At 50.8% G+C, this 13,173-nt stretch overlaps 1 protein-coding gene across 1 annotated transcript; it reads right to left on the bottom strand.

The window, feature by feature from the left end:
* Positions 1–741: 741 nt before the first annotated feature.
* LOC127921590 (transmembrane protein 178B) lies at positions 742–12,693 on the bottom strand (the record flags this gene model as incomplete). The annotated part of the gene is made up of 2 exons (XM_052505179.1): positions 742–1,314; positions 12,556–12,693. Coding segments are annotated over 2 exons (389 nt in total), but the record flags the coding sequence as incomplete, so codon positions are not given.
* Between the last annotated feature and the right edge of the window lie 480 nt (positions 12,694–13,173).

The following is a 13,173-nucleotide window of genomic DNA, read 5'->3' as shown; positions in this document are numbered from 1 at the left end:
ACAGGAGGTTGGTGGCACCTTAATTGGGGAGGACGGGTTCGTGGTAAATGGCTTGAGAGGAAATAGGTGGAATGGTATCAAACACATGGTTTCCATGGTTTCCATGTGTTTGAATGGTTTGGTTTCCATGTGTTTGAATGGTTTGGTTTCCATGGTTTCCATGTGTTTGAATGGTTTGGTTTCCATGGTCTCCATGTGTTTGAATGGTTTGGTTTCCATGGGTTTGAATGGTTTGGTTTCCATGGTTTCCATGTGTTTGAATGGTTTGGTTTCCATGGTTTCCATGTGTTTGAATGGTTTGGTTTCCATGGTTTCCATGTGTTTGATTCCGTTCCATTTGCGCCGTTCAAGCCATTATGATGAGCCGTCCTCCCCTCAGCATCAACAGAGTTTCAGTTATTCTCCTTGTTGTGGAGGCTGGTCACCATGATGAGTTAGTTCCTCTGAGGTTCAGACTGTTGTTCTTGTAACTCCCATCCCTTGTTGTGGAAGGGGTAGAGGCTGGTCACCATGATGACTTCCTCTGAGGTTCAGACTTAATGTTCCTGCTGAAAAGTGTAATGTCCAATATGTCCCCCCCGTTGTTGTCACTACCGTCCCCTGTTGTCCATCCGTCTGTCATCGTTCATTACTGAAAGGTTCCTCCCAGTAGAGAAGGCCGTTTCATGGTACATCCATTTCAAGCATCACAACATCCGCTCCCCGACTACAACCCCCCCCCCTCCTCCAGCACAACTTCAGATCGATGATTAGACTTTTCTGTCAGTTCGTGTGTTTAAAAAAACACAACAATTGTTTTTCAAGAAACCAGATCATGTTTATACACACACACACACACACTTTAAACATGTTTATACACACACACACTTTAAACAAAGAAAAAACAAAACATTGTCTTTAAGTGGCCAGGAAAATGGTTCATTAAATGAATGCATGGATTTGTCAACTCATTGTTACATTTTTGTTTGTTAAATTCTCTTTTGTTACGGCTGTCCTGTGTGGTTAAAGGTGTAGTCAGCTATCTATCTATCCTCCAGTCCCTCTATCCTCCATCCCAGTCCCTCTAGCAGACCGTCCCGTTCTCCTGCCTCGACTTGGGGCAGGTGGATCGAGGGATGGGCTGGACGGAGGGAGCCAGGGTACAGAAGAAACCAGCGATGAGGGTGAGCCCCAGACCTCCCCAGGCGCAGAACATAGACCAGCCGTAGCCGTGGCCGATGTCGTCCGGCAGGCCGTACAGATAGCGAGGATAACGGGACAGCTCGAAGTTGATCCCCGCCACGCAGGTACAGAGAGAGATTATACAGAAGGTGCCTGGGGAGGAGAGAGAGAGAGAGAGAGAGAGAGAGAGAGAGAGAGAGAGAGAGAGAGAGAGAGAGAGAGAGAGAGAGAGAGAGAGAGAGAGAGAGAGAGAGAGAGAGAGAGAGAGAGAGAGAGAGAGAGAGAGAGAGAGAGAGAGAGGAGGGAAGAGGGAGAGAGGAGAGAGAGAGAGAGAGAGAGGTGGGAAGAGGGAGAGAGAGAGAGGGAGGAGAGAGAGAGAGAGAGAGAGAGAGAGAGGAGGTGGGAAGAGGGAGGAGGGAGGAGGGAGGGAGGGAGAGAGAGGGAGAGGAGGGAGGGAGGGAGGAGAGAGGAGAGAGGAGGGAGGAGAGAGGAGGGAGGGAGGGAGAGAGGAGGGAGAGAGAGAGAGAGAGAGAGAGAGAGAGAGAGAGAGAGAGAGAGAGAGAGAGAGAGAGAGAGAGAGAGGAGAGAGAGGAGAGAGAGGAGAGGGAGAGAGAGAGAGGAGAGGAGAGGGAGAGAGGGAGAGAGGAGAGAGAGGAGAGGAGGTGGGAAGAGGGAGGAGGGGGGAGGGAGAGGGAGGGAGGAGAGGGAGAGGGAGGGAGGGAGGGAGGGAGAGAGGAGAGGAGGGAGGAGAGAGAGGAGGGAGGGAGGGAGGAAGAGGGAGGAGGGAGGAGGTGGGAAGAGGGAGGAGGGGGAGGAGAGAGAGAGAGAGAGAGAGAGAGAGAGAGAGAGAGAGAGAGAGAGAGAGAGGTAGGAGAGAGAGAGAGAGAGAGAGAGAGAGAGAGAGAGAGAGAGAGAGAGAGAGAGAGAGAGAGGAGGTAGGAAGAGGGAGGGAGAGGGAGAGGAGAGAGGGAGAGAGGAGGTAGGAAGAGAGAGAGAGGGAGGGAGGGAGGGAGGGAGGGGAGGGAGGGAGGGAGGGAGGGAGGGAGGGAGGGAGGGAGGGGAGGGGGGGGAAGGGGAGGGAGGGAGGGAGGGAGGGAGGGAGAGAGGGAGGGAGGGAGGGAGGGAGGGAGAGGGAGGGAGGGGTTACACTGATGCAATAAGAACGATGTTCACTTGGTGTTTGAGTGTGAAACCGTTTATCAGTAATATAATACAACATTCCTATCATCATTATTTTGGAGAACCAATTTCCAACACATTCAGACTGTGAACATTTTGTACAAGCAGAAAACTGTCCACTGTACAGCATTAAAATACATTACTTTTTTTCCCCAACGGTTCCGCTCTTGTGTGTGTAGATTGAGGGTGTAATTCCACCCTGACTCTGTGAGCTGGGTGTGTAACACCACTGGGCTGTTTATCTGTGTCCCCAATGGCACCCAACAACCCTCTATAGGACACTACTTCTGACCAGGACCCAATGGCACCCAACAACCCTCTATAGGACCCAACCAGGACCCAATGGCACCCAACAACCCTCTATAGGACACTACTTCTGACCAGGACCCAATGGCACCCAACAACCCTCTATAGGACACTACTTCTGCCCAGGACCCAATGGCACCCAACAACCCTGTCTGTATAGGACACTACTTCTGACCAGGACCCAATGGCACCCAACAACCCTCTATAGGACACTACTTCTGACCAGGACCCAATGGCACCCAACAACCCTCTATAGGACACTACTTCTGACCAGGACCCAATGGCACCCAACAACCCTCTATAGGACACTACTTCTGACCAGGACCCAATGGCACCCAACAACCCTCTATAGGACACTACTTCAGACCAGGACCCAATGGCACCCAACACCCCTGCATAGTACACTACTTCAGACCAGGACCCAATGGCACCCAACACCCCTGTCTGTATAGGACACTACTTCTGACCAGGACCCAATGGCACCCAACACCCCTGCATAGGACACTACTTCTGACCAGGACCCAATGACACCCAACACCCCTGCATAGTACACTACTTCAGACCAGGACCCAATGGCACCCAACACCCCTGTCTGTATAGGACACTACTTCTGACCAGGACCCAATGGCACCCAACACCCCTGCATAGTACACTACTTCAGACCAGGACCCAATGGCACCCAACACCCCTGTCTGTATAGGACACTACTTCAGACCAGGACCCAATGGCACCCAACAACCCTGTATAGGACACTACTTCTGACCAGGACCCAATGGCACCCAACAACCCTCTATAGGACACTACTTCTGACCAGGACCCAATGGCACCCAACAACCCTGTATAGGACACTACTTCTGACCAGGACCCAATGGCACCCAACAACCCTCTATAGGACACTACTTCTGACCAGGACCCAATGGCACCCAACAACCCTCTATAGGACACTACTTCTGACCAGGACCCAATGGCACCCAACAACCCTGTATAGGACACTACTTCTGACCAGGACCCAATGGCACCCAACAACCCTGTATAGGACACTACTTCAGACCAGGACCCAATGGCACCCAACAACCCTGTATAGGACACTACTTCAGACCAGGACCCAATGGCACCCAACAACCCTCTATAGGACACTACTTCTGACCAGGACCCAATGGCACCCAACAACCCTCTATAGGACACTACTTCTGACCAGGACCCAATGGCACCCAACAACCCTCTATAGGACACTACTTCAGACCAGGACCCAATGGCACCCAACAACCCTCTATAGGACACTACTTCTGACCAGGACCCAATGGCACCCAACAACCCTCTATAGGACACTACTTCTGACCAGGACCCAATGGCACCCAACAACCCTCTATAGGACACTACTTCTGACCAGGACCCAATGGCACCCAACAACCCTCTATAGGACACTACTTCAGACCAGGACCCAATGGCACCCAACACCCCTGCATAGTACACTACTTCAGACCAGGACCCAATGGCACCCAACACCCCTGTCTGTATAGGACACTACTTCTGACCAGGACCCAATGGCACCCAACACCCCTGCATAGGACACTACTTCTGACCAGGACCCAATGACACCCAACACCCCTGCATAGTACACTACTTCAGACCAGGACCCAATGGCACCCAACACCCCTGTCTGTATAGGACACTACTTCTGACCAGGACCCAATGGCACCCAACAACCCTGCCTGTATAGGACACTACTTCTGACCAGGACCCAATGGCACCCAACACCCCTGTCTGTATAGGACACTACTTCTGACCAGGACCCAATGGCACCCAACAACCCTGTATAGGACACTACTTCTGACCAGGACCCAATGGCACCCAACAACCCTGTATAGGACACTACTTCTGACCAGGACCCAATGGCACCCAACAACCCTGTATAGGACACTACTTCTGACCAGGACCCAATGGCACCCAACAACCCTCTATAGGACACTACTTCAGACCAGGACCCAATGGCACCCAACAACCCTCTATAGGACACTACTTCAGACCAGGACCCAATGGCACCCAACAACCCTGTATAGGACACTACTTCTGACCAGGACCCAATGGCACCCAACAACCCTGTCTGTATAGGACACTACTTCTGACCAGGACCCAATGGCACCCAACAACCCTGTATAGGACACTACTTCTGACCAGGACCCAATGGCACCCAACAACCCTGTATAGGACACTACTTCAGACCAGGACCCAATGGCACCCAACAACCCTCTATAGGACACTACTTCAGACCAGGACCCAATGGCACCCAACAACCCTCTATAGGACACTACTTCAGACCAGGACCAAATTGGTATGTGCAGACCAGCTGGCTGGAGTGTTTACGGACATATTGAATCTCTGCCTATCCCAGTCTGCTGTCCCCACTTGCTTCAAGATGGCCACCATTGCTCCTATTCCAAAGAAAGCGAAGGTAACTGAACTAAATGACTATCGCCCCCGTAGCACTGAACTAAATGACTCTCGCCCGTAGCACTGAACTAAATGACTATCGCCCGTAGCACTGAACTAAATGACTATCGCCCCGTAGCACTGAACTAAATGACTATCGCCCCGTAGCACTGAACTAAATGACTATCGCCCGTAGCACTGAACTAAATGACTATCGCCCGTAGCACTGAACTAAATGACTATCGCCCCGTAGCACTGAACTAAATGACTATCGCCCCGTAGCACTGAACTAAATGACTATCGCCCCGTAGCACTGAACTAAATGACTATCGCCCCGTAGCACTGAACTAAATGACTATCGCCCCGTAGCACTGAACTAAATGACTATCGCCCCGTAGCACTGAACTAAATGACTATCGCCCCGTAGCACTGAACTAAATGACTATTGCCCCGTAGCACTGAACTAAATGACTATCGCCCCGTAGCACTGAACTAAATGACTATCGCCCGTAGCACTGAACTAAATGACTATCGCCCCGTAGCACTGAACTAAATGACTATCGCCCGTAGCACTGAACTAAATGACTATCGCCCCGTAGCACTGAACTAAATGACTATCGCCCCGTAGCACTGAACTAAATGACTATGGCCCCGTAGCACTGAACTAAATGACTATCGCCCGTAGCACTGAACTAAATGACTATCGCCCCGTAGCACTGAACTAAATGACTATCGCCCGTAGCACTGAACTAAATGACTATCGCCCTGTAGCACTGAACAAAATGACTATCGCCCGTAGCACTGAACTAAATTACTATCGCCCTGTAGCACTGAACAAAATGACTATCGCCCCGTAGCACTGAACTAAATGACTTTGAGAGACTAGTCAAGGATCATATCAACTCTACCTACCCGACACCCACTACAATTTGCACATCACCCCCAATAGATCCACGGACGATGCCCCCCAGGCAACAACACCTCCGCCTCGCTGATACTGTTACTAGTCTCCCCCAGTACCCTGAACTATAGTCACTGTTACTAGCCTCCCCCAGTACCCTGAACTATAGTCACTGTTACTAGCCTCCCCCAGTACCCTGAACTATAGTCACTGTTACTAGCCTCCCCCAGTACCCTGAACTATAGTCACTGTTACTAGCCTCCCCCAGTACCCTGAACTATAGTCACTGTCACTAGTCTCCCCAGTACCCTGAACTATAGTCACTGTTACTAGTCTCCCCAGTACCCTGAACTATAGTCACTGTTACTAGTCTCCCCCAGTACCCTGCCCTGAACTATAGTCACTGTTACTAGTCTCCCCAGTACCCTGAACTATAGTCACTGTTACTAGCCTCCCCCAGTACCCTGAACTATAGTCACTGTTACTAGCCTCCCCAGTACCCTGAACTATAGTCACTGTTACTAGTCTCCCCCAGTCCCCTGAACTATAGTCACTGATACTAGCCTCCACCCAGTACCCTGAACTATAGTCACTGTTACTAGTCTCCCCAGTACCCTGAACTATAGTCACTGTTACAAGTCTCCCCCAGTACCCTGAACTATAGTCACTGTTACTAGCCTCCCCAGTACCCTGCCCTGAACTATAGTCACTGTTACTAGTCTCCCCCAGTACCCTGCCCTGAACTATAGTCACTGTTACTAGTCTCCCCCCAGTACCCTGCCCTGAACTATAGTCACGGTTACTAGCCTCCCCCAGTACCCTGAACTATAGTCACTGTTACTAGCCTCCCCCCAGTACCCTGCCCTGAACTATAGTCACTGTTACTAGTCTCCCCCCAGTACCCTGAACTATAGTCACTGTTACTAGCCTCCCCCCAGTACCCTGCCCTGAACTATAGTCACTGTTACTAGCCTCCACCCAGTACCCTGAACTATAGTCACTGTTACTAGCCTCCACCCAGTACCCTGAACTATAGTCACTGTTACTAGTCTCCCCCAGTACCCTGAACTATAGTCACTGTTACTAGTCTCACCCAGTACCCTGCCCTGAACTATAGTCACTGTTACTAGCCTCCACCCAGTACCCTGAACTATAGTCACTGTTACTAGCCTCCACCCAGTACCCTGAACTATAGTCACTGTTACTAGTCTCCCCCAGTACCCTGAACTATAGTCACTGTTACTAGCCTCCCCAGTACCCTGAACTATAGTCACTGTTACTAGCCTCCCCCCAGTACCCTGAACTATAGTCACTGTTACTAGTCTCACCCAGTACCCTGCCCTGAACTATAGTCACTGTTACTAGTCTCCCCCAGTACCCTGAACTATAGTCACTGTTACTATACTCCCCCAGTACCCTGAACTATAGTCACTGTTACTAGTCTCCCCAGTACCCTGAACTATAGTCACTGTTACTAGTCTCCCCCAGTACCCTTAACTATAGTCACTGTTACTAGTCTCCCCCAGTACCCTGAACTATAGTCACTGTTACTAGTCTCCCCCAGTACCCTGCCCTGAACTATAGTCACTGTTACTAGCCTCCCCCAGTACCCTGAACTATAGTCACTGTTACTAGTCTCCCCAGTACCCTGAACTATAGTCACTGTTACTAGCCTCCCCAGTACCCCGAACTATAGTCACTGTTACTAGCCTCCCTCCAGTACCCTGCCCTGAACTATAGTCACTGTTACTAGCCTCCCCAGTACCCTGAACTATAGTCACTGTTACTAGTCTCACCCCAGTACCCTGAACTATAGTCACTGTTACTAGCCTCCCCAGTACCCTGAACTATAGTCACTGTTACTAGCCTCCCCCCAGTACCCTGAACTATAGTCACTGTTACTAGTCTCCGCCCAGTACCCTGCCCTGAACTATAGTCACTGTTACTAGCCTCCCCCCAGTACCCTGAACTATAGTCACTGTTACTAGTCTCACCCCAGTACCCTGAACTATAGTCACTGTTACTAGCCTCCCCCCAGTACCCTGAACTATAGTCACTGTTACTAGTCTCCCCCCAGTACCCTGAACTATAGTCACTGTTACTAGCCTCCCCCAGTACCCTGAACTATAGTCACTGTTACTAGCCTCCCCCCAGTACCCTGAACTATAGTCACTGTTACTAGTCTCACCCAGTACCCTGCCCTGAACTATAGTCACTGTTACTAGTCTCCCCCAGTACCCTGAACTATAGTCACTGTTACTATACTCCCCCAGTACCCTGAACTATAGTCACTGTTACTAGTCTCCCCCAGTACCCTGAACTATAGTCACTGTTACTAGTCTCCCCCCCAGTACCCTTAACTATAGTCACTGTTACTAGTCTCCCCCAGTACCCTGAACTATAGTCACTGTTACTAGTCTCCTCCCAGTACCCTGAACTATAGTCACTGTTACTAGCCTCCACCCAGTACCCTGAACTATAGTCACTGTTACTAGTCTCCCCCCAGTACCCTGAACTATAGTCACTGTTACTAGCCTCCCTCAGTACCCTGAACTATAGTCACTGTTACTAGCCTCCCCCCAGTACCCTGAACTATAGTCACTGTTACTAGTCTCACCCAGTACCCTGCCCTGAACTATAGTCACTGTTACTAGTCTCCCCCAGTACCCTGAACTATAGTCACTGTTACTATACTCCCCCAGTACCCTGAACTATAGTCAATGTTACTAGTCTCCCCCCAGTACCCTGAACTATAGTCACTGTTACTAGTCTCCCCCCCAGTACCCTTAACTATAGTCACTGTTACTAGTCTCCCCCCAGTACCCTGAACTATAGTCACTGTTACTAGTCTCCCCCAGTACTGACCTGCCCTGAACTATAGTCACTGTTACTAGCCTCCCCAGTACCCTGAACTATAGTCACTGTTACTAGTCTCCCCAGTACCCTGAACTATAGTCACTACTTCCCACAGTACTGACTGGGCCACAGTAACTGACCTAGTCACTGTTACTAGCCTCCCACAGTACCCGGCCACAGAACTATAGTCACTGTTACTAGCCTCCCCAGTACCCTGAACTATAGTCACTGTTACTAGGCTCCCCAGTACCCTGAACTATAGTCACTGTTACTAGCCTCCCCAGTACCCTGAACTATAGTCACTGTTACTAGCCTCCCACAGTACCCTGAACTATAGTCACTGTTACTAGTCCGGGCCACAGTACCCTGACCTGAACTATAGTCACTGTTACTAGCCTCCCCAGTACCCTGAACTATAGTCACTGTTACTAGACTCCCCAGTACCCTGAACTATAGTCACTGTTACTAGTCTCCCCCAGTACCCTCTGAACTGGTCACTGTTACTAGCCTCCCCACAGTACCCTGAACTGGTCACTGTTACTAGCCTCCCAAAGTACCCTGAACTATAGTCACAGTAATCTACCTGAACCACAGTAATCTGACCTACAGTAATCTGACCTGGACACAGTAATCCCCGGTACCCTGAACTATAGTCACTGTTACTGAGCCTCCCCAGTACCCTGAACTATAGTAACTGACTAGCCTCCCCTCAGTAATCTGACCTGCCCGGAACAGTAATCTGACCTGCACAACTATAACATCAGAAAACTGGCCACAATCAATCAACAGTAATCTGACCTGGCCACAGTAATCTGACCTGGCCACAGTAATCTGACCGGGCCACAGTAATCTGACCTGGCCACAGTAATCTGACCGGGCCACAGTAATCTGACCTGGACAAAGTAATCTGACCTGGCCACAGTAATCTGACCTGGCCACAGTAATCTGACCTGGCCACAGTAATCTGACCTGGCCACAGTAATCTGACCTGGACAAAGTAATCTGACCTGGCCACAGTAATCTGACCTGGCCACAGTAATCTGACCTGGCCACAGTAATCTGACCTGGCCACAGTAATCTGACCTGGCCACAGTAATCTGACCTGGCCACAGTAATCTGACCTGGCCACAGTAATCTGACCTGGACAAAGTAATCTGACCTGGGCCACAGTAATCTGACCTGGCCACAGTAATCTGACCGGGCCACAGTAATCTGACCTGGACACAGTAATCTGACTGGGCCACAGTAATCTGACCTGGTCAAAGTAATCTGACCTGGCCACAGTAATCTGACCTGGGCCACAGTAATCTGACCGGGCCACAGTAATCTGACCTGGACACAGTAATCTGACCTGGCCACAGTAATCTGACCAGGCCACAGTAATCTGACCGGGCCACAGTAATCTGACCTGGCCACAGTAATCTGACCTGCTTTATTCCCTCTGTTTTCTTCATTTCTATTGTAACCATCTCTCTGTCCTCTCTTTCACCTCTCCATCTATCTCTCCCTCTCTCTCTCTCTCTCTCTCTCCTGTCTCTCCCTTCCCTCTCTCTCCCCCCCCTCTCCCCCCCTCTCTCTTTCCCCTCTCTCTCTCTCCCTCTATCTCTCCCTCTCTCTCCCTCCCTCTCTCTCTCCCCCTCTTTCTCTTGTTTCTCCCCCCTCTCTCTCTCCCTCTGACCCCCTCTCTCTCTCCCTCTCTCTCCTCTTTCCCTCTCTCCCTCTCTCCCCCTCTCTCTCTCTCCCTCTGACCCCCTCTCTCTCTCCCTCTCTCTCTCTCTTTTCCTCTCCCTCTGCCTCCCCTCTCTCTCTTTCCCTCTCCCCCTCTCCCCCCCCCCTCCCCTTCTGCTGTGCATGACATAATTTATTAGTGTGATGTTACCGCCACTGTCTCCCTGTGTGTGTGTGGGGGCATGGAGAATGCAGGCTGTTAATCAGAGTCACCAGCACTACTAATGAGAGTTCCTCAGCACCTCCACACCACACAGTCCTCGATGTGGCTCTTGATGCTATGCTCTTTCACAGCAACCCCCCCTGAGCTGGTGCTATTCCCGTTCACAGTAACCTCCCCTGAGCTGGTGCTATTCCCGTTCACAGCACAGCACCTCCCCCTGAGCTGGTGCTATTCCCATTCACAGTAACCCCCTGAGCTGGTGCTATTCCCGTTCACAGCAACCCCCCTGAGCTGGTGCTATTCCCGTTCACAGTAACCCCCTGAGCTGGTGCTATTCCCGTTCACAGCAACCCCCCCTGAGCTGGTGCTATTCCCGTTCACAGCAACCCCCCCCTGAGCTGGTGCTATTCCCATTCACAGTAACCCCCCCTGAGCTGGTGTTATTCCCGTTCACAGAAACCCCCCCTGAGCTGGTGCTATTCCCATTCACAGTAACCCCCCTGAGCTGGTGCTATTCCCGTTCACAGTAACCCCCCTGAGCTGGTGCTATTCCCGTTCACAGCAACCCCCCCCTGAGCTGGTGCTATTCCCATTCACAGTAACCCCCCCCCCCTGAGCTGGTGCTATTCCCGTTCACAGTAACCCCCTGAGCTGGTGTCCTCTTCCTCGCATGAGATACAGTATCTGTGTTGTCCTCTTACCTCCATGAGGAACCCCCTGTGTTGTCCTATTACCTCCCACAGGAACAGTATCTGTGTTGTCCTCTTACCTCCCATGAGGAACAGTATCTCTGTTGTCCTCTTACCTCCCATGAGGAACAGTATCTGAGTTGTCCTCTTACCTCCCATGAGGAACAGTATCTGAGTTGTCCTCTTACCTCCCATGAGGAACAGTATCTGGTGTTGTCCTCTTACCTCCCCTGAGGAACAGTAACTCCCCTGTTGTCCTCTTACCTCCCATGAGGAACAGTAGCTGGTGTTGTCCTCTTACCTCCCCCTGATGAGGAATAGTAATCCCCTGAGTTGTCCTCTTACCTCCATGAGGAACAGTATCTCTGTTGTCCTCTTACCTCCCATGAGGAACAGTATCTGTGTTGTCCTCTTACCTCCCATGAGGATCAGTATCTGTGTTGTCCTCTTACCTCCCATGAGGAACAGTATCTGTGTTGTCCTCTCACAGTAACCCTCCCATGAGGAATAGTATCTGGTTGTCCTCTTACCTCCCATGAGGATCAGTACCTGTGTTGTCCTCTTACCTCCCATGAGGAACAGTATCTGTGTTGTCCTCTTACCTCCCACAAGGAACAGTATCTGTGCTGTCCTCTTACCTCCCATGAGGAACAGTATCTCTGTTGTCCTCTTACCTCCCATGAGGAACAGTATCTGTGCTGTCCTCTTACCTCCCATGAGGAACAGTATCTGTGTTGTCCTCTTACCTCCCATGAGGAACAGTATCTGTGTTGTCCTCTTACCTCCCATGAGGAACAGTATCTGTGTTCTCCTCTTACCTCCCATGAGGAACAGTATCTGTGTTGTCCTCTTACCTCCCATGAGGAACAGTATCTGTGTTCTCCTCTTACCTCCCATGAGGAACAGTATCTGTGTTGTCCTCTTACCTCCCATGAGGAACAGTATCTGTGCTGCCCTCTTACCTCCAATGAGGAACAGTACCTGTGTTGTCCTCTAACCTCCCATGAGGAACAGTATCTGTGCTGTCCTCTTACCTCCCATAAGGAACAGTATCTGAGTTGTCCTCTTACCTCCCATGAGGAACAGTATCTCTGTTGTCCTCTTACCTCCCATGAGGAACAGTATCTCTGTTGTCCTCTTACCTCCCATGAGGAACAGTAATCCTGCCACGTACTGCATCAGTCCTCTATCCCAGCAGCATCCCAGAACACCTATCGTCCAGCCAAACAGAATGATGGCTACAGCCATGCCCATGAAGCCTGCCGTCATCCGCCTCAGGTCTGGAGAGACAGGAGAGATACAAGAGGGGAGGGTTAGCATGGTTACAACACACACAGTGTAGTCCATGTTCTGACACACACACACTGTAGTCCACGTTCTGACACACACACACTGTAGTCCACGTTCTGACACACACACTGTAGTCCACGTTCTGACACACACACTGTAGTCCACGTTCTGACACACACACACTGTAGTCCACGTTCTGACACACACACTGTAGTCCACGTTCAGACACACACACTGTAGTCCACGTTCAGACACACACACTGTAGTCCATGTTCTGACACACACACTGTAGTCCACGTTCTGACACACACACACTGTAGTCCACGTTCTGACACACACACACTGTAGTCCACGTTCTGACACACACACTGTAGTCCACGTTCTGACACACACACACTGTAGTCCACGTTCTGACACACACACACTGTAGTCCACGTTCTGACACACACACTGTAGTCCACGTTCTGACA

The sequence above is a fragment of the Oncorhynchus keta genome, unplaced genomic scaffold (genome assembly GCF_023373465.1).
Source record: "Oncorhynchus keta strain PuntledgeMale-10-30-2019 unplaced genomic scaffold, Oket_V2 Un_contig_2269_pilon_pilon, whole genome shotgun sequence".
Classification (NCBI taxonomy): domain Eukaryota; kingdom Metazoa; phylum Chordata; class Actinopteri; order Salmoniformes; family Salmonidae; genus Oncorhynchus; species Oncorhynchus keta.
The sequence above is the reverse complement of the archived record's forward strand: the minus strand, read 5'-3'. Positions and strand labels throughout refer to the sequence as shown.